The sequence below is a fragment of the Amphiprion ocellaris genome, chromosome 1 (genome assembly GCF_022539595.1).
Source record: "Amphiprion ocellaris isolate individual 3 ecotype Okinawa chromosome 1, ASM2253959v1, whole genome shotgun sequence".
NCBI lineage: Eukaryota > Metazoa > Chordata > Actinopteri > Pomacentridae > Amphiprion > Amphiprion ocellaris.
The window spans coordinates 40522463-40545483 of NC_072766.1; the positions used below are offsets into that span (position 1 = coordinate 40522463).

General features: G+C 39.5%; 1 protein-coding gene across 4 annotated transcripts in view; it reads right to left on the reverse strand.

Moving 5' to 3' along the window:
* Nucleotides 1-14497, reverse strand: part of kcnq1.1 (potassium voltage-gated channel, KQT-like subfamily, member 1.1) — an 85345-nt gene extending 70848 nt beyond the window's left edge. Inside the window, exon 1 of one of the 4 annotated variants that reach the window (XM_055012658.1) lies at nt 13827-14497. In XM_055012658.1, the coding sequence (XP_054868633.1) occupies nt 13827-14182 (356 nt within the window). In that variant the 5' untranslated portion in view covers nt 14183-14497. The remainder of the gene's footprint in view (nt 1-13826) is intronic. The other 3 variants (XM_055012660.1, XM_055012652.1, XM_055012654.1) reach the window with 3 other exon arrangements.
* Nucleotides 14498-23021: the final 8524 nt, after the last annotated feature.

Sequence of the window (23021 nt, forward strand, 5' to 3'; positions counted from 1 at the left end):
TTGGCTTTGCATCGTTTTCTTTGCAACAATCTGAGTATTGATCTTTGAAGAGTCATGACTTGTGAAATAATATAGTTAGAGTCTGGAAATTTGGTAGATTTATTGATATTTACACACCATCTTCAATGGTAGAACCCTGTTTTGATAGAATAATACAATGGTGCAAATCTGGTCAAAAAATGTCATTTTTTCTGTCTGTTCTGATATTCCACCAACCATAAAACCTTTATTTTTTTACCCCTCAAGAGGCAGATTGGTACCATCCATCCATCCATTATCTATACACCGCTTAATCCTCACTAGGGTCGCGGGGGGGGCTGGAGTCTATCCCAGCTGACTCAGGTGAAGGCAGGGGACACCCTAGACAGGTCACCAGTCTGTCACAGGGCTACATACAGAGACAAACAATCACTCTCACATTCACACCTACGGGCAATTTAGAATGATCAATTACCCTCAGCATATTTTTGGACTGTGGGAGGAAGCCGGAGTACCCGGAGAGAACCCACGCATGCACAGGGAGAACATGCAAACTCCATGCAGAAAGATCCCGGGAAAGCCGGGACGCGAACCAGGGACCTTCTTGCTGCAAGGCGAAAGTGCTAACCACTACGCCACTGTGCAGCCCCCAGATTGGTACCAATAGAAGCTTAAAAATGAATTGTATGGTGCTATTCAGATTTTCCGAAAAAAAAAAAAAGACTAAGATATAGTGGATTTTTTTGCATTTATGGCCGATATTAGGACAATCATTGAGCAGGTCTGTAAGGTAGACCTGGAAACTGTAAGACTTATATAATGTTACTATTGGGATAAAAGAGAAAGGATGGTTTCCCAATTCATAGTGCTTCAAATAACTTTATTCAAAGTGGTACCATAAGTAAAAGTTTATTATCTACATGTCAGATGTAAAAATGAGCCTTTTAGGGTGAAAAATTAAGGTATTATAGTTGGTGGAATATCAGAGTAAACAGGAAAATGGACATTTTTGACCTAATCTGCAACATCATGCAACTGGTTTGTATTATTCTATTAAACTGAGGTTGTACCAGTGAAGACTATATGTACATATCAATATGTGTCTGGTTTGTGTTGTTTTGTGTCTTGTTTGTAATTTTTTTGGTCCTTTTTGACACTTTGTACTAATATTGCGTCTTTTGTTGTGGTTTTGTGTCTTGTTTTTCTTTTGTGTCTTTTGTGTTGGTTTTTTGTTGTTTTGTGACTTGTTTGTGTTATTTGTGGTCATTTTGGTCAAATTTTGAGTCATTTTGGACACATTTGGCAAATTTTCTGTCTTTTTTGTGGGTTTTTTTTGTCTTGTTTGTGTCATTTTGTGGTCTTTTGGGATAGATTTTAATTCATTTTAGACTAACTTTGAGTCATTTTGGACATTTTTTACTAATTTTGAGTCTTCTTTTTGTCATTTTGTATCTCGTTTTTCTTCTGCGTCTCACTTGTAATGCTTTGTGACAGGTTTTTGTTGTTTTGTGTCTTGTTTGTGTCATTTTTTTGGTCATTTTGGACAAATTTTGAGTCATTTTTGACACATTGTACTAATGTTGCGTCTTTTGTTGTTGTTGTACGTCTCTTTTCTTTTGCATCTCATTTGCATTGCTTGTTGTCGTGTTTTGTTGTTTTGCGTCTTGTGATATTAATAAAAAATAAAGCTAATGGGACATTATCGAGCGATGTGATGACATTATTTTCTGCCAGATGGTTTTCATGTTTCCAGGATTAATGATGGCACCCTGAATATGGCTGTATAATGTCGTCCATGTTAACCCAGATGTGAATGAATCACCGTCTGAATGGGTTTCTCCTCTTCACTGGAGAGAACATGCAGATGCACTTTGGAAATCACAAATTTAGGAGGAACATGAACACTGCTTATGTGTGTAAAGAGCTGAATCCTACTATTTCTACTAACCTTGGAATAAATGTGCACAAAAAGGGTGGCAGCTGTAGCTTTAAAAGGAGGATACACGGGAATAAAGAGTGAAATATCACTCATGAAAGGCAAAATGAACACTACCAAGGACACCACAGCGATAATAGTAACCTAAAGCCATCCTAACCCGTCAAAAGTGGCAAATATTTGAACAATTTCATGCCCCATTGAAACATTGTGGTGCTTGCTGCCTGGAAGAAACTCTTACAGAGCGGGAACATTTAGCACAGCATTGATGGAAGTGTTTGCTCCACCGTTATCTCCCTGATACTGTTTTAAACTCCCAGAAAGCGGCCCTAAAGGATGGCAGTCTTGCTCCTATATGATGGAAACTATGTGCCACGGTGTCCGCTCGGTGTTTGCACCACGAAGACTCTTATCGCTGCAGAGTTTGTTGAAGAACGGCCAGGAATCCAAATACCCCTCTGTAGGCCGACAGAGACACGCATGCATGAACGTGCACGCTACACGTCAACACAGATAAAAGGCCGAGGAGAGACCTGATCGGAGCTGCCGTGTTGGAAGGACCGAGCAGAAAGCTGCAGAACAACCCGAGACCTGCCTGGAAACACCAGATACGCCCATCTGCCATAAAGGAATTTAAATGTCTGAATTCATCATTCATCAAACACTCTCAGTGAAGCACAAGACCTTCTGCATCGGGTAGAGTGAGAAACAAGACAGATCGGACTCTTCCTGAATGCTGGAAAGATAAAATCATGCACCTTAACCCAACATCTGAGGAGACATTTCAGCACTAGATGGGTCTGAAATCGAAAAGGTTGACGATTTCCTAGATCTTGGAGGCTACACCAACACAGCAGATAGAAATAAATAATAAATAATAAATATAGAAACAAAAACTGGTAAAGCTTGGGGAGCCCAGTGGAATCCATCCTGCTCTATGGATCTCCTCTTAGTTACTATCAAAGACTCTCTCAAAAAGAATTGGTGGGACTTCTACAAGAATGTCACAAAACATCTCCTGGAAATCACACCTCACCAACAAGTCGCTATATGGTCCACATCCACGCTGGTCAACCGTCATTAGAAAACGTAGACCAGACCTGGATGGACATGTGGTGAGACACAGCGAAGCAGCTGGTCGTTGTTATGGAAACCTGATACTATCAGAAGGACTGCCAGGCCGAGCTCAACATTAACCCTGGTGTCGTCCTGCAGGTCAAAATTGACCCATTTTAAAGTTTGAAAATGTGGAAAATAATACATATTTTCATAGTGAAACTTCTGATGTCCACATTTTCAACATTTTTGGGAAATCTTTCAACATTTTTTGATGGAAAATAAGAAATGTTAAAAATGTTTAAGAACATTCGCAAAAAATCAACCAAAATCCAGTGAATTTCGCTGGATTTTGGTTGATTTTTTTGTGAATGTTCTTAAAAAAATATCTGAAGTTTTACTGATATATCTGTAATCACTTTAGATATTTTTAGGATTTTTTTTGAAAATTTTTACTCATTTTGGAAAATATTTACAAGAATTTTCTTGCCAAATTTGGGGGATTTTTTTGAATACATTTTTTCAGGGAAACTTTTAAGGAATTATTGGAATTTTCTTCACGAAGGTTTTGGAAATTCTCAGAAATTTGGGGAATTTTTTTGTGGATTTTTTTCAGACAAGGAAACAATATTTTTTGGTGAATGTAAATGAGGACAACAGGAGGGTTAAGGAAGGTTCTAGAAGAAGAAACTGGTCTGGAAGACAAAGAACTTTAGACTGCAATGCTGGACAGAGGGAGCTAGATGTAGAACTTTATTCATGTCACCGATTCCGTCGGATGCGATCGACTGACTGACTGCCGTCAACAGGATGTAAATTCGTCTATTATGAAGAGCGCCACCGAAAAGCAAAAGTGCTCACAGGTTAGGACGTGGTGCAATTTGTTGAAGTTTATGTTTGAAATACGACAGACTCAGTTAAAAAGGAGGATCAAAAGAAAACACAAGCGAACATCAAGCTTTCCGCAGCGAACGCTCTGGTATGCTAATGGCTGTAATTTGTCAGCGAGGCTCTGCTTAAATTATTTCAGTGCATTTGAAATGCCAGTAAACACATGCGCTCAGCATGCTGAGCGTACACTTCTGCTTCACTCCTTATTCATCAGAGACTCTCCGACTCGTCAGTCCCTCTGCACTCTAACTGCACCATCATATTTCACTTCCCTTACCTCCAGGCCTATAGATAATGCCGTGTTTCTGTCTGCCACCGCGGGCCTGGTGGAACAACAGACAAAATAATACGCTGGCTCGGCTACACAGGCACCACTGAACTCTAAACAAAGGCTCAAAGCGCTGCTCCTATCTATTTTTGATGGACAGATTCACTCAGTCGGCTGTGTGGAGACAAAGCAGGCGACGGGATAAGAGTTAGCGGTGACACTGGCCGCCATGTCACGGCCTGTTAGCATCAAATATCAGGAAAAAGCAAAGATAAATCGATGGAGAGCAACAGGAAAGACAACAGTAGCCTTCGTTGGGGTAAAAAGTTCAGAGACATGAGCCGGTTACCTACAAGTGACCGTGTATGTTTACTAAAGTAGCTCAGAGTAAAGGTCAAAGAAACATGTCTGAGGTGGAGAAACGATGTAGTTTAAGAGAAAAAACATACAAGGGGTGATGCATTCTCACTAAAAGACAAGAATAACAATCATGATCTCTCGGTCCTTTTGTTAAATTACAGAATATCTGGTTCAGTTTAATAAGATTTGAGCTTTCTGAGTCCTGAAATGTTGCATCCTCATTGATCTGTACATCTGGTCTTCAATGGTACAACCCTGCTTTGATAGAAGAATGCAAACCACTGATATGATGGTGAAAATCTGGTCCAAAAATGTCAATATTTCTGTCAAATCCAACCTTTATTTTTCACCCTTAGAGGCTGATTTTTCCCCTGGTGATTGGCACCAATAGGAGCTTTAAACATGGAGGATATGGGGCCAGTTAGAGTCTTACTTTGAGAGAATAAAGTATGGAAATTAGGTGTTTTTTGCACGTTTTATGGCTGATATTGGGACAATCATTGAGCAGATATATAAGGTAGACCTGGAAATTGTAAGACTTATATCATATTGCTATTGGGCTAAAAGAAAATTAATGATTTTCCATTTCATAGTGCTTCAAATAATTTTATTAAAGGTGGTACCATGAGTAATTTCATTCATGTTTATTATCTACATGTCAGACATAAAAATGAGCTTCTTAGGGTGAAAAATGAAGGTTTTATAGTTGTTGGAATATCAGAGCTGACGGGAAAATGGACATTTTTGACCAAATGTGCACCATTCTATCATAGGTTTTGGCTGTAATTTGTTTTTAATTTCTGTTATTTTACTGATTTTATTTTTTTTACAGTTTCATTAAATTGAAAATATCTAAAGTTTTTGGAAATAAGTATTAGTAATTTTTAAACAATGTTCACATCATATATTAAAGATTGAAAATTGGAAAAAAAATGTTTTCTTACAGATTTTTCCACTTTAGTTAAATTATAGAAACTAACTAGTAAAAATGCAGAAAAAAATACTTTAATTCACTAATTAACTATCTTAAAAAATGAGTCAAAACAGTACATTGCCAAAATAAATAAATTTTAAAAAGTATTTCTGGCTGTAATTTTTAAAACAATTTTCTGCTACTATGTAGATTTCTTTTTTTTTACAGTTTCGATACTTTTAAAACATCTGAAATCACAGGAAAAAAGTATAACAATAATAATAATTTTGAAAATAACGTCTACATCATATATTAAGGACTGAAAAATGAAGAAAACAATAAAGTATTTTTAACAGATTTTTCCTGTTTACTTAAATAACACAAACTAACTAGTAAAAACAGAAAAAAGTTTTAATTTACCAATTACCTGTCTTTAAAAAAAAAGTGATTATGGCTGTAGTTATTGAACAATTTTCTGCTATTTAAGAGATTTTTTTCTTACACTGGAGTTAAATTAAAAACATCTAAAATCACAGGAATAAAGCATAATAGTAATAATAATTGTTGAAATAATGTCCACATCATTTATTAAAGATTGGGGAAAAAAGAGGTCAAAATAGAAACACCACGAAATAAATAAATGTAAAGAGAAAAGAAAGCAGAAAACAGATTTGAGCTTTCTCTTAACTCTGCTGGTTGTCTCATCTTTAACCTGCACAGCGGATGCATCCGGACCAAAATCTGGCACTTTCTGTCAGATTATAGCACATTAAACCCAATTAAAATGCAACAAAAACAATAAATACTACATGCATAAACACTCCTTCCTTCTGAAGAGTTCATCAGATCATTTCATAAACTAAATATATATGCTAATTTCCAGATAAATGCACTATTCTGCTACCTTTTTACCATAATAATAAAGAGGCCTGAGTGGCTGGAAGTGCAGTGGAACACCAAGCTGACAAACATATGCAAAAACGCACGCACGCACGCACGCACACACACACACACACACACACACACACACACACACACACACACACACACACAAGGGTATTTGTGATAAGGCTGCAGGTCGTGCTGACGTCTGAGTTGTGGGTCAGTGATAAGGCCACACTTGTTGCTCCCACTCAAACATTTGCAAAACAAGGCAGCAGAGTGACCCCAAAAACCTGCAGCAGACTCCCGCTGCAAACACCTGCTGGCGGCAAAAACACAACGGGATTTTCTAAAGGCATGTTGTTGAGCTTCCTGTGTGATCACATTACAGTTCTGTCCTGCAGATATTGGCTCCTTCTCTCGTTCATGTCAACGCAAAGAGCCTTCAGTCTCTGCAGTCAGCCAATAGAAACACAGTCTGAAGTGTTTACAAAACGGCACAAAACACTTAGTCATATGGAACTGAATGATATAGCATTTTACTTTATGATCAAAACGACAAAAGTCAGACAAAAAAAAGACAAAAAAAACAAAAACAAGACAAAATGCTACAAAAATGAGACTCAAAATGACACAAACAAGACACAGATTGACAAAAAGTGAGACAAACGATGCAAAACAAAACAAAAGAGACAAAACAGACAAAAAAGTTACAAAGTGGCAAAAAATGGACAAATGACACAAATGAGACAAAAAAAGACACAAAATGACAAAAATGATACACAAAACAAAGAAAAATGCAAAACACAAGATGACAAAAATAAGACAAAAAACACAAGCGAGAGAAAAAACACAAAACAAAAACATGAGACAAATGACAAGTCAGATTAAAAAAAAGACAAAACAGCAAAAACAAGACAAAATATTACAAAAACGAGACAGAATGACAAAAGCGAGAAAATGGCAAAAAATGAGACAAACAACACGAAACAAAACAAAAAGAGACAAAAAAATAGGCAAAATAGTTACAAAGTGGCAAAAAAATGGACAAACAACAGAGACAAAAAAAAGACAAAAATGGCACACAAAACACAAATAAAGCAAAACACAAGATGACAAAAACAAGACAAAAAACACAAGCGAGACAAAAAGGAAACACAAAATGACACAAACATGAGACAAATGACACAAAACAAAACAAAAAAGAGACAAAATTAGACAAAACAGTTACAGAGTGACAAAAAATGGACAAACGACGAAAATGGCACACAACACAACGAATAAAGCAAACATAAGATGACAAAAATAAGACAAAAAATACAAGTGAGACAAAAAGGAAACACAAAACGACAAAAACAAGGAACAAACCGACAAAAACATGGAGATAAATGACAAAAGTCATACAAAAAAGACAACAACAAAAACAAGACAAAATATTACAAAAAGGAGATACAAAACAACAAAAAAAAAATGAACAATCTAGTATTTTACTTTCTGATCCAAACAACTTGTCATGATCTAGAAATTATTTTAAATTTGTAGTTTTACTAATTTACAATCTGCAGTTAATGTCTCCTCTGGAATTTTTGCACTTTACAAAGCTGGGCCAGATTGAACCCTCTGGAGGACCGGTTTTGGCCCGCGGGCCTCATGTTGGACACCCCTGATTTACTATATATGATATGATCTATCTGCTCAGTTTATCTCACCAACACCGGAGCCGCTGACATCGTATTTAGATGCAGACGGCAATTTGAGGCCAATTCAGCCTTCAGTGGAAGCAGAAATTTCAGATTTAAGCCACTAGAGAAAACAAAAAACCCATCAGACTGAAAAAGTTGTCAGTAGAAGTAAAAGTAGTGATGCCTAGGCGAACGATTCTGCAGCACAGAAACCTGTTCATCGTTGTTTTATTGAGGGAGGACAACACTGTGGGTTGTTTGTATGTCTTTAAACCAATCACAGTCACAGTTTCACCTCAAAACAGTTACCTTGGGAGTTGATTTGGTGGAAGATTTGCATGCAGGGAGATGAGATTGGTGATTAAAATGGATAATCCACTGATAAAACTAGCAGACCCTCAGCAAAAGTTGAACTTTTCTGTGTGCTACCTGAAGGTTGATGTTTCCAGTAGTAAAGGGGCTTTAAATAAGGGAACACAGACACTTTCATTTCTATATTTATGCACATTTTAGTCAGTCCAATGTATCACTTATTATTGTGTTTGTTATTAAGTGTGCCAAGGCATAAGCGCTGAAGCACTTATCACTATTCCTCAGGTTTTCTCTTATTACAGATTTTTCCCGACATGATTTTTGGTGCCCAGCTCATCCTGCAGCTTTAAGCACATAAACTATATATCAGAATGTGCAGCTCCATCGGAAATGGTGTGCTATGCTCATTATTCTGGCATTTAGCAAACAGAAATAATTTTACTCACCCTAACTGACCTGAAACAGGAAAATTTTAGTCTGATTTAATGTCAGACAGTAAGAAAAAAAAGGGTTTTGTGTCTTTTTATAGAGTGTTTGTAAACTATGTATATAGATCTCTTAGTGGAACTCATTACAGCTTTTATTATTATTATTATTATTATTATTATTATTATTATTATTATTATTATTATTATTATTATTATTATTATTATTATTATTATTACATTTGCATAAAATAGAGCTAAATTTTAGCTCAGCTGAGAAAAAACTGAGCCTTTAATTGAAGTTAGGAAGGTTTCTCCTGAACATGAACATTTTAGGAGATTTTAGCAAAAAATTACAAAAACAAATCAGATTGTTGCATTAAATGATTGTGCAAAGCAAAAAAAACAAAAACAAAACAAAACATAGTGAAATGATGTTGATCTGAAGGTGGATGTTCATCAATGAAGAGATGACACAGGTAGATCAAATTAAGAGTACATTTAATACGGACGAGCTCGTGATTCAAGCATCATGCGGTGGATGAACGAAGAGAGTTACAATGACTAGATCTTTATAGGTTTCAACATCTGGCATACATTAGGATACATTGCGTGAGAAGAAGAAAGAGAGAAAGAGGGAGCCAGGAGGTCCCTAGTCCCTTTAGGTTAACCCACAGGTCAACCTGTGATGAATGATGGCTAAAGTAAACGTTTCAACATATGGTTTCATTCTGTTTAACATTCTTGAGCTAAAGAAAATATGTAGAAAGCACGTATCCCAGAAAAACACATACTATCACATAGCTATCCCACCTAAAAATTATTTAAGAAGTCAGAAGTTTACATCCACTAAGATTACTGTGCCTTCAAACTATTTGGTGATGTCATGGCTTTGAAAGCTTTTCATTGGTTAATCGACAACATTTGAGTTAACTGGAGGCACAAAAAAATCTATAAAAAATTCTCTCTCTCTCATTATTTTGGCATTTAGCAAATGGAAATAGTTTTTGTAATTCTAACTGACTTAAAACAGGACAAGTTTAGTCTGATTTAATGTCAGTGAGAAAAAAAAAAGGTTGTAAGTCTTTTAATAGAGCGTATACGTACATCTCATGTGTAGCTCACATGTAGCTCAACTGAGACAAAAAACGGAGCCCTGAAGTGTCAAATTGAAACTAAGACAAGCCTGAAATGAGAATCACAACTGTAGGTTGTAGTAAGATTTTCTGCCGGCACAACGTCTAACCTTTTGCTGATTAAACAGAGATTTTGCAGTAATCTCAGCCTCCACCAGCTCCTGTGTTGCTGTACACTTTATTCTTAGTAATGCACTGTTTGCTTATGTTCCCTTTGAGTCACCGAGACTCTAACCTGCTCCGACAGGCTGAGCTCCCCTGCATCCCCTCCGACACCGAGGGGTCAGCGGGTGGCAGAGCTGAGCCACCTCCTCCTCCTCCTCTTCCTCCTCCTCCTCCTCCTCCTCTTCCTCCTCCTCCTCTTCCTCCTCCTCCTCCTCCTCCTCCTCCTCCTCTTCCTCCTCCTCCTCCTCCTCTTCCTCGGCAGCTCGCACAGTGCCAAGTTTAGCTGCCTGCTATCAGTACCAGTGAGTGGGACAGACACCACACATGGGGCTGCACTGGAAGATCAGAGCCTGCATTCCTAAACCTCTCTGCTTGAGCACTCCGGTATGGAGGCTGTCAGCTTCCTGGACGAGGTTTATACCAGAGGGATAAAAAAATAAATAAAACACACACAGCGAAATGTATCCTGTAGCATTATATCAGCGCTGCACAGCCGAGTATTTATCTGCAGCAGCAACATCTCATCTGTCAGGGAAGACGAATTTTCAAGAAACATGACAAAACTTTCCAATCAGTGAAGCATGATGGGACATTTTCATGACAGTGGAGCTTTAACACGCTCTTAAAGCTCATTTTAGAGACATAATTCCACACATTTAAGTTAAATGCATGAATAAATTGAGAGAAATCTTTTGAGTTGAAAAACAGATTGTGCAAAAGTAACTTGGTGCAGAAAATCCAATGTAAAAATGCATCTTGTAGGAGCATTTCCTATTTCAGTGACAGAAGTATTACACAAATATTGACCAAACTGTCAAAAATAAACATGTTTAAGGAGGTTATCACTGACATTGTGATTTCACTGGCAACCCAGATTGTTTCTTGTCTGCACCACAGAAAACATACCCAGGAATTAGTCTGATTCTAAAACCCTGTGAGCATCTACAACAGTTAACTAACTAGAAAAGCACTCAGAGAGCCCAGTCCTCCTCCAAGGCTGTTCATTCCCCCATATGGCATTATCAGAAATGCAGCATTTGTGTATTAGTTACTGATGATTACAAATCACGACACCATAGAATGTGTCCATTTAATATAGATGTATCCACAAACAAAATGACCTTTCACTGAGCACAGGCGTGTGTTCTGCATGTGTACGTTATGTACGGATACCGAATCACGTGACCTAAATATCTAGCAGGTGATGGGAACTGATGGGACTCAGAAACACCCCCACAATTTAATCAATTGTTCCTTGTATCATTTCTGACAGATAAGTCCTGATAAGTCCTCAGCGTTGGATTTGTAGTAGGATCACAATCATGTGATCATCAGCAGGCAGCTGATGTAGTGTTCACTTGTTGTCATGGTTACAGTGATGCCATGCCGTTATCTCGTAATGATACAGAAATCCTTAACAAATCCCTGGATCCAGACTATAAGCCGCATCACTGCCAAAATCTAATCACTTGGTCCTTGTCTCATTTCTGACCTTCCCTGAAAATTTCATCCAAATCTGTTAGTTTTTGAGTAATGTTGCCAACAGACAGACAGACAGACAAACAAACCAACACCGATCATCACATAACTCTGCCGAAGTTCCACTTCCTTGGCAGAGTAACAACTAACTAATAATGCTAGTAGCTGCGTAAACTTAATATTGTCTGTAATGTAAACTTGAATTTACACAAAGAAGAAAAATCTCTGAAATAAAAAAGAAAATTGACATTAAAGTGACATATTTTGTTTCATCTTTTTATATTGTAAAAGGATCAGCTTCCAGATGAAGCTGCCAGATGGGTGACTTGTCTGAGAAACACTGTTTTCTTGACCTAACACCCATGTTTTTAATCCTTCACCTCTTCAGATTCTTCAGATTCATTCATAACAGCTTAAATAATGCATCTTAAGTATCCAGTTTCTCTGTTGATTTGCTTTTGACAGTTGCCTTGCTGATGCAAAATTCATTCATTAGTTGAATTAAAACTAAACTTAAGTTGAAGTAACTTCATTAATCTGGGTCAAATGTTTCTTCACTGTTCACCTGGACCATTTCAGATGTTCAAGATTGTGTGTTAAAGCACCTGTAGGCTAAATAAACATGATAAAAAAAGGACATTTCAAGGTCAGTTTTGAAGACAAATTCCACTAAAGCAATGAATGTGAGACTATTTTCAGTTGTGACGTGACCAACAATGGACTCGTGTGCAGAATTTAGTCTACATAAAATTGATGGAATATGTTATGCGGCTGCACGTAGCTAATGCTAGTCATAGTTAGCTGTGAAATTTGTAACTTCTGCCTTTAAGTTTAGCAAACTGCAGGAAAAGAATGCTAAAGTTTCATTTGACAAATCTGCTCAGCTACAGTGCGCTTTAAATACGAATTTCTAATTTTAAAACAGTAAATTTGTGTTTTTTGTTTTGCAGATTTAATTATTGTTGAAATATGCAACTGCAGCTCAAAATTTTAAAAAACTACCAACAATTTTATTTCTTTAAAGCTCCAAAATGAATAAAAACATACTGAGAAAAGGAAAATCTCATTGGAGCAAATTATGTTTTGAATTGTTTGTCAACTTAAAAATGCACGTTGATAGTTATGGCACATAACCAGCCTGAAGTCACCAAATGGTGCATAAATAACGCCAATTTCTTACATCACTACACATTTTTTTTACTATTTATGCCTCATTTCATGCAACATAATCTCTATTAATTCATATCATGCAATACGATGTGTCATTTTATGCTAAAATCTCCCGTAAAATACACCCGTATGTTTGGTTTTCTCCATCAAATTGCAAAGAAATGCAAAGATGCAGAGTGTGATTTGCATTCACTGCCCCCTTGCCTTTTAAAAGCGGTTGGTAAAATACTCATCTTCCACTTTTTAGTGTGACCAGGCTGTGCAGCTGGTAAAACATTGATTGTAAAATGACATCTCTTCACAGTGGAAGTCTATGGAACTAAACAGCATGGAAATGACATGCAGAAAACTTGAAATGTGTATCCATCCCATGAGAAATGTAGCCATCCTTTGACAAATCTCACAAAAATTACTTTCAAATCATGTGGAAAAACTTAATAATTTATCAGTAGTCAACCAAAAAATGTATGTTTATGCCAGAAAATACCTTTTAGTGAAGAGGAAAAGCTAATTCCTTCAACTTAACAGTTTTTTGGTGATACATGAATGAATTAACTCAAGACTGAAGCAAACTGTTGCATTATTTTCTGTTGTTGTTGAGCCCAAACCTGACTTTTTAGAGTGCTGCTCCACACTGAATGATCTCAAACTGCATCATTTCTATTTTCCTAAACTAGTCCCTCCTACTGTCAGGAAGCAAAACACTCATAAACAATCCTTGCAGGATGCGTTGGTTTCAAAGTTCTGTTGTCAGAGACTCACTGAATGCTAATGCCTCAGTGCTGCACTCAAACTGTTCTGCAAAATTAAACGCTCAGTGGTGCTGAGGAAAACACTCTCCCTAATGAAACATCCCTATAATATTCCTTTAGTGCTCCTGCGAGGGTTTATTTTGTCTCACATTCCTTTGTCTGTGATGAATTATGTGCTATTTTTCATCTGCTATGGCTACACTAAAGTATCCCTGTACTATTCCTGCGGGGACCCTCTAGTTGTGCTCTGATATCTGCGCGGCATCTTTCTAAAATTCACAGGATTAACGCTTCTTTGTAGTGAAGACTTCCAAGGCTCATGCGCAATTAAACTCCCTGTTTAATTAGGATCTTAGAGTTGCAATTATGCCCTTGAATACCCTACGGATGCGGATGATTATGAAAATAAAAAACACTCACACTGTGAAGTGGTACACGAAGCATTTCCAGCCAGACGGCCTCTCCAGAAAGTTGTACACGCGTCCTTGGATGTAGGCGCGGGTGAGCACCGGACGGACCCCGGTGCTGTACACCGACATCCGCACCGACATGCGGGGGTGAGATAAGTAGGGGTGGAGGTGTACCGGGGGGACACCGGGGGGAGAGTTGCCGTCCTCTGGCATCCTGTCTCCGTCTGAAAGCACGTCCACAGGTGTCCCCGGTTCAGGCGCGCTGAAGGTGGTTTCCGACAGCTCCAAATCCGGCGGTCTCTTTCCACGTGCCACACCGGAGGACCTCCGTGAGTTGACCTGACCGGGACCGGAAGAAGTCGACATCGCAGCCCCTCCGTCCCTCTCCTGTCGCTGGGTGAACTTTTCCTCACTTACTTCTCGGTCAGTGACTCAAAAGGACAAATGTTCTTCCATGTGCGCTCTCCGTCTGTTGCGCGCCTGATCGCACCAAGGCGCATAAAAGTGTAACATAAACGGAGTTATTAATGCTCTAAATCACCAGGACGGTGTTTCTTTAATTTAACTTTACGGCTCTCTGGGCTGCTGAGGGTATAAGACGAGCCTCAGCCTTGACTGAGTCTCGTACCTCTCTCAGAGCACTTATCAGCCTGCAGAGCTGTCGCCAGGCGGTGCGCTGTGAGCCGCCAGCTGTTCAGACATTTTACTGTTCGGAGAAACTGCTGAAAAGCAATCTGCGGCTGATGAACTCCATCCTCACCAGCACCGAGAGCTCTGTAATGAATAATTTCCGCACAGAATGCAAAGAAAATGAACTTCTTGGAAGTGGCTTGCAATTGACATTCTATAGGGAGAGGAAATAATGAATCATTCAGAGTCTCATATGGATGCTGTTGGAATTCTTCTCCATTAATTCCTGCATGTGCAGCTGAGTACACGAGCTGTGCCATTTCAATACCAAACAAAACACACTTCATATCTTAAGGTTACTGGTAAATAAGACTGTGACCTTAAACTCAGAATCCAAAACAACGTCCGTATGCTGATTAATTATCATTTTCATTATGTTTTCAGTGGAAAACAGCTGAAGTTGTGCTTGTACAAGGTTTTCTTTTGCCATAACCAAGAAAAATATGCCTGTAAATATGCACTGAAAAATGTTCTCAGTGGCTGAGATGTGCATATAATGACTCACAACTTTATAGGAGCATGGAAAAGAAAGACACTGTTGAAGAAATCTCATTTTAAATCTTGACTAGAGTTCAGCAGTAGGCATGTGAGAGACTCTGAAGTCAACTTGAAGATGGTTCTGTGGTCTGATGAGACTAAAATTGAGCTGTTTTTGGCCATCGGACCAGACTAGACCAACACTGCATATTATCACAAATACACCATCCCCACTATGAAGCATAGTGGTGGCAGCATCATGATGTTTGTTTTATTAAGATCCTCTATTAGCTTTTGCAAGGCAGCAGCTATTGCGCGAAAGAGATTATGGAGAAATCCTAGAGGAAACCAGATGTAGTCTGTTCAACATCTGTATTTTTTAGTGTTCGAGGCCTTCAGTAGCTGCAGTAACCTGTATTCTTGCACATGAATGCACACATGCCAAAATAAAGCTGTAATTAGCAACTTGTACGTCTTTAATTTTTAACTAGACTAGAGTTCAAGGGAGGCATGTGAGAGACTGAAGTCAGCTGGAAGAAGCTTCTTTGCTCTGATGAAACCAAAATTGATCTTTGAGGTCATCAGACCACACTAGACCAACAGTGCGCATCATTACAAACACACCATCCCCGCTGTGAAGCATGCTGGCGGCAGCATCATAACGTAGGGATGCTTCTTGGCAGCAGGAACTGGAAGGTCTATAAAGGTAGCTGGTAAAATGAATGCAGTGAAGTATAGAGAGATCCTGGAAGATAACCTGATGCAGTGTGCTGTACATCATCATATGAAGCTTGGTGGTGGCAGCATCATTACATGAAGCATGGTGGTGGCAACATTATGATGTGAAGCACGGTGGTGGCAGCATCATGATGTGAAGCATGGTGGTGGCAACATTATGATGTGAAGCATGGTGGTAGCATCATGATGTGAAGCACGGTGGTGGCAGCATCATGATGTGAAGCATGGTGGTGGCAGCATCATGTTGTGAAGCATGGTGGTGGCAGCATCATGATGTGAAGCATGGTGGTGGCAGCATTATAACGTGAAGCATGGTGGTGGCAGCATCATGATGTGATGCATGGTGGTGGCAGCATTATGATGTGAAGCATGGTGGTAGCAGCATCATGATGTGATGCATGGTGGTGGCAGCATCATGATGTGAAGCATGGTGGTAGCAGCATCATGATGTGATGCATGGTGGTGGCAGCATCATGATGTGAAGCACGGTGGTGGCAGCATCATGTTGTGAAGCATGGTGGTGGTAGCATCATGATGTGAAGCACGGTGGTGGCAGCATCATGATGTGAAGCATGGTGGTGGCAGTATCATGTTGTGAAGCATGGTGGTGGCAGCATCATGATGTGAAGCATGGTGGTGGCAGCATCATGATGTGAAGCACGGTGGTGGCAGCGTTATAACGTGAAGCATGGTGGTAGCAGCATCATGATGTGAAACGTGGTGGCAGCATTATGATGTGAAGCATGGTGGTAGCAGCATTATAACGTGAAGCATGGTGGTGGCAGCATCATGATGTGAAGCACGGTGGTGGCAGCATCATGTTGTGAAGCATGGTGGTGGCAGCATTATAACGTGAAGCATGGTGGTGGCAGCATCATGATGTGAAGCATGGTGGTGGCAGCATCATGTTGTGGGAATGCTTCTCGACAACAGGCCTCGGAAGGCTTGTACAGATAAAGGTTGGAATGAATACAGCAAAGTGTCAGCAGTCTGCTGTGTTTCTGTATTTTTGAGTGTTAAAGGCCTCCAGCAGGTGCAGTAACTTGTCTTCTTGTACCTGTATGCACACGTACTGGAATGAAGCTGTAATTAGCAACTTGTGCATCTTTAATATTACATTTTCAAACAAAGGAACATTTTGATTGGCTTGAATTCATTAGTCGAGGAGGTGTACAGAACAGCCTCCCATTGTTCGAGATGACATTCACCCCGTGAGTCATTTTCCCTCATTAAACCGTCAGTTAGACGTAAGTTAGAGTCATTGTGAGAAAGCCTCCGACAGCTTTACTCAGCTCTCGATTCATATTCTGAGTTTAGATGTACAACTGCTGGAGCTGCAAATATTACTGTGGTCACTAAGCAGCTCCGGCTGCACTGTCTGCATACGTGTGATAACCTTCATTCCATCTTTCACCTTTCCTATTCTTATCTGTCATCCACTGTGGGCCGCGCAAAATGGGGGAAATAGAAACACCCACACACGAATGACAAAAACAGAGATTCTATTAACATTTTTACACACCTGAGCTGAAAAAATACCACTTTTTCCAGCTGGATCTTTCCATGAATGAGTGCCCGAGTTCCCCGACTTATGTGTGATTTATTGCGTTTCGAAAGTAACGCTGGCGTTTGTCTAATCCAAGGAAACTCTGGGGATACACGGGGCTTAGTTTGACAAGGTTACCCTGTACATTTTTTTAGACATGACCTTGGCCAAGGTAGTCGAAGGAGGCAGAAGCAAGTCCCCCCCTGCAGCAGATTTTAATAGGAGTCGAGTGGCATCCATGTGATGACAGGATCTGTTGCCAGGTAGATATTAAACAACTGATTCTCTGCTCTTAGACGCTGCCACCCGCTGCATGTCGGACTTTGTTATCAACGCATAAAGGGCATTTATGTTGAAGGTCACCCAGTCTCTCTTTGTCTTACTCTGTGCGTGACTTGAAGTATTTTATTTAAAAATGAAACGCAGTTATCCTTTGTGATGAGGCGATGAGTCCATCAACTGATTACTCAGCTGACACAAAAGTAATGAGCCGCCATCTGGACAATCAATTAGTCAGTAAAGTAATTTTTAATTGAAAATGTCAACATTTGTTGTTTTTTTTCATGACCTGGACCAAATCTAGATCTATTTTTTATTTTATTTACCACAGACAAGGTAGACTGTAATGATTTCACCAGAGCTTTAAACTCATTCAGTGTGACAAGGGCTTGAAGTTGAAGTTGAGATTGTAATTTATTCCAAGTATTAGATGCAGAAAACCTAAACGCTTTCTTGCCCAGTTCAGATTGTACTTTGGGGACAATACATTGCAGAGTATCCATAGATTGGAGATTGTGACTTCCATGTTTCCTTGTTAAAAGTCAAGACAAATAGGAAGGAACAATACCCAAAATTGTTCTGTAAATAAACTGGGACGTCGCAACACTTAAAGATGTCCAGTTAACTTTAGAATAGAGGACACAATTGTGTGTAAGTGGACCGCGTTTGATAATAATCTCAGCTCCCCATGACGCACACTATCCAGTATGCTAAGACAATTAGCAGAAGTCTTCATATACAACACATCTCCATAGTCAATAACAGGCAAAAAGGTTGTTTCCACCAATTTCTGTTTCACACAAAAAGAAAAGCAAGACTTGTTTCTGTAATAAAATCCTGAGTTTCTTTTTCTTTTTTTCTATTATACTGAATGTGCTCCTTAAAAGACAAATGGTCATCAATTAAAAATCCTAGATATTTAAAAGTAGAACTCAATTTGTTGACCATTTCTTGTAATTTTTTTCCAGACAGTGCTGATCTTACAGTTTTTGAAGTAGTAAAGAACATACATTTTGTTTTGTCTGTATTTAAAACAAGTTGCAGATGACAAAGTTGTTCCTGTTGCGCAATATATGACAGTGTCATTTGCATAGAAATGAAAGGTTGAGTCTGGAATATTCTGTGAGATTATTTATGTAAATAGTGAATAATAATGGATCCAGCACAGAACCTAGAGGGACGCCCTTTTTCACTTGCAGTACCTCTAAATTTGCCTTCTTTTCAGGTTAGGTGCAAAGCATTTTTCAGCTGTTCCAACAGATTTTTAAATGATTTCTTGAATGTTAAATCAATGAAGTATGTTCTATATCACGTCCACGCTCCGCTCCACATCACCTATAACGTTCATGCTGCATCACCCTTTATTTATTCTCCCAGGAGTGAATAATGTTCCGCATGTTGAGCATTGTAACTCGTGTCAGCAAGCGACTTGGAAGACTGATTCCAGTGGAAATGGAGGAATCCTCCCACCGACACCAGAGGGCAGACGGAAAAGCCACTGGCGTCACTCGCTGCAATAAGCTCAAAGAAATGTAGAAGCTCATCTCCCTCCGCGAGGGTGTGGGGAGCCGGCGATATTTTATTAACTGTTATTTACTCAGGCTGATCCAGGTGAGATTAAGGGATCTGTTTTCTTTTTTTCTCTGAGCCGCAGCTGAGACAACAGAAACTCATAATTTAGTTTGCCGAGGGGAAACAATAACATTCCGGCGTAATTAACAGGCAAATAAAAGAAACTGGAAGCAAGAGAGAGAGAGAGAACACACAGAGATTTTTAAATCACAACCAGAATGTCAACAGTTTCTTCCCCATCATGAATGCTCTGAACTCAGAGGCGGTTACATAAGGTGGAAATGTTTCTGCAGGGTACTCGGCAGACAGCCTTTCCAAGTAGTCTCTGTCCAAGCGTTGAGCCCAGTCAGTGGAAATTAGTCATGGGATCTCAGACTTTATTGTCCTCCATATTTATGAGTAATATAAACACATAAAGGGAACGGGTTCTATCCCTCGATGGCCTTATAAACAAATTATCGGTGACTAAGCCTATTCATGTAAAGACATTACTAATCAAGCCGCGGCACATAATGTGTGAAGATGGGTTCGGGTTGTTCCTTTTGATATAACCCAATTAATAATGATGAAGAGTTTGCGTCACCGAGCTGATGCTGTTGTGAACATATTCACTGTGGCCCAATTCACGGGCTGAATCCTTTGAAGTCTGTGTTTCTAGACCAAATATGACAAGGCTGTCCCCGTCCAAAGGCCGCTCTGAATGCAGCTTTAGAAAAACTTCTCCCGTTTCGCTTGCATATGAAGGACATGACTGGTGTATCCGCGGAAACCCTCATTGTATGTGTGGATACTCGAAGCCAAAACACGCTACAAAACAAAAAAACACAAAGAATCAGCCGTCAGTGGCTCCCTGCTCGCTGCAGATCAGAACACCAGCAAACCTTCAACTCTGCTCATATCTACTATACACCTCATAATGGCTAGTTGAAGTCATTCTGCCATATGTTAAAGGAGAATAATGACAACCTCCTTGCAGATTCTCTCATTTTGTTGCTTTTCAACACTGAATCATGGTCATTTTGTTTGCCAAGAACTAACAAAATACAGATCCATCCATGCAAGTAATGTCATTTAATTTAAATCATAAGAAGCATAATACATGATTGCATAAGTATGTACCCTCTTCAAGGTGACTAATTCAACACAGGTATGGCCAGTTGGTGCTAGAAGTGACACAGTTATTGAAATAAAGATCATTTGTGAATGCATCTCAATGATCATAGTATAGAGACTCCTGTATCTGGAAGGTCCAGTCACTGGTGGATCAGTACTCCTGGATAGAACTACACCATGAAGACTAAAAAACACTCCAAGAAACTCTGTGAAAGGGTTATCAAAAAGTGTAATGATAACTTGCAAGTCACTCAGTATTCCTTAGAGTCCAGTTAAATCCATCATTAAGAAATGGAAGGAATATGGAACTTGGGTAAATCTGTTGAGAGCAGGACGTCCTCAAAAACTAAGTGACCGAGCAAGAAAGAAACAAGTGAGGGAGGCCACTAAGACACCTATGACTTCTATGGAGGAGTTACAAGCTTCAGAAACTAAAATGAGAGAGGCTGTTCATACAACTGTTGTCTGTTCTTCACCAGTCAAAGCTTTGTGGGAGACAAAGAGAAAAACTCTGTTGAAAAAAAAAAAACTCATTAAGTCTTGACTAGAGTTCACCAGAAGCCATGTGGAGACTCTGAAGTCAACTGGAAGAAGGTTCTTTGGTCCGATGGCACTACAAGTGAGTTTCTTGGTCTTCAGAATATGATTAGTGGACATTAGACATGACACACCATGACAAATCCTCCACCCCCGCCATGAAGGATGGTGGTGACAACATCATGATGTGAAGCATGGTGGTGGCAGCATCATGAAGTGAAGCATGGTGGTGGCAGCATCATGATGTGAAGCATGGTGGTGACAACATCATGATGTGAAGCATGGTGGTGGCAGCATCATGATGTGAAGCATGGTGGTGGCAGCATCATGATGTGAAGCATGGTGGTGGCAGCATCATGAAGTGAAGCATGGTGGTGGCAGCATCATGATGTGAAGCACGGTGGTGGCAGCATCATGATGTGAAGCACGGTGGTGGCAGCATCATGATGTGAAGCACGGTGGTGGCAGCATCATGATGTGAAGCACGGTGGTGGCAGCATCATGGTGTGAAGCATGGTGGTGGCAGCATTATGATGTGTGGATGTTTCTCAGCAGCATGTCTTGGAAAGCTTGTAAAGGTAGAGGGTAAAATAAATTCAGTAATGTCTAGGAAAATCCTTGAGGACAACCTAATGCAGTCTGTAAGATAAATAAGACTTGGAAGATTTGTTTTCCAGCAAGACAAGGACCTGAAGTATACAGTCAAAGCTACACAGAAACGGTTTATTACTTCTCTGAAAAAGTTACAGACTGAAGGGGGTCTTTAATAAATCTGTCTTGAATTGCTTGACTTCCACTGGGCAGAACTGTTTCTTTATTTGTATCATGTTTTGCCCATGTGACCAGCCAATCACGGTTTAGGATTAAGATGGGTTGCTCTTTTAAATGAAGGTAAATTCAGTAATAGCTGTACCCACTTAGATGTGATTTTCCATGTATGTTAACTGCAAATATTTGACAGTATTCCACACGTCTCACACATGAATGCAGCTGTTTATTTGCAGCCTGTAAACAGCATAACAGAGAAATTGAGGTTATACAGATAGAAAGTATTTGATGTTATTTCCAACCCAAATTTCTTTAAATTCACCCCAGCTGAAACAAGCGTGTTCCCTTATCTCCGATTTACCACCTACATCTGCGGTTTGTTCAGTAAAAGGTAGGTGTGGTGTTGTGCCCATGGAAGTCTGGTGCAAAAACAAGCAAACAATCAGAGCTTTGTAGGTGGGATTAGGAAAGCGTCTATCTTCCTTCATAGCTCGGTAGATAGGTAGGAGCATCCAGTGAAAGCAGCAATGGAAAATAGCCCCAAATATGACAAAAATTGTACAAACACCTGCAATAAAGGCTTAACTGGGAGTTAAAAATACCAAATTATGAACTTTAACTGCCTCTAGCAACTTGATAACATAACTTCACGACAGAGACGCTGCATTACTCACTTTGACTGAACAGGATAAAGGAAAACAGGAAAACAAAACACCGCTCCCTCAACATTATTACTCATCAGCCTTGATGAGAGCATCACACACATCCTGCAGATTCTTTCAATCTATTAAACTCATCGCTAAGCTCAGACATCCAGCCACTGTGGAGGTCGCTGGAGTAAACGTAAGTCAGTGTCGTATCGCATCTTCTTCAGGGGAGTATTCATTTGGAAAAGGGTAAACTGTGGCCGCGAGGAGAAGCTCCTTGCTGGAAACAATGCAAAGTTATGCTGTCTGGATAGCAGGTAGAAAACCAAAAAGAACCTCTGTTATCAGTCGGGATCAAGGTTTCGTACATCTACTTTTCTTTATGAAGCACCTTTCAGAATCAAGGATTAAAATCAGGAACTGCTGCTTTACGTAACCAAAAAAAACAACAACATCATGGTTCTGACTCCTGTTACAGCACCACAAACAGCAACACGAGCTCGGAAAACACTTGTTCCTCCTAGTTCCTTTGTGCTTTTCAAACCCTACTGATCATTTACAAATCCCAGAACGGTTTAGGCCCAGAACACATCTGTGATCTGTTCAGAGAATACAAACCTAGCAGGGCTCTTACATCCAAAGACTCAGGTCAGCTGGTCCAGGCCAGAGTCCAGACTAAACATGGAGAAGCAGCATTTAGCTGTTATGGTGCAAACAGTGGAGCAAATTACCAGTGGAGATGAAACTTTCACCAAATGTAGACACTTTTAAATCCAGGTTAGAAACATTTCTTTTCTCATGCGCCGATGCTTGAAATCTGTACGATATTGTTTAACCA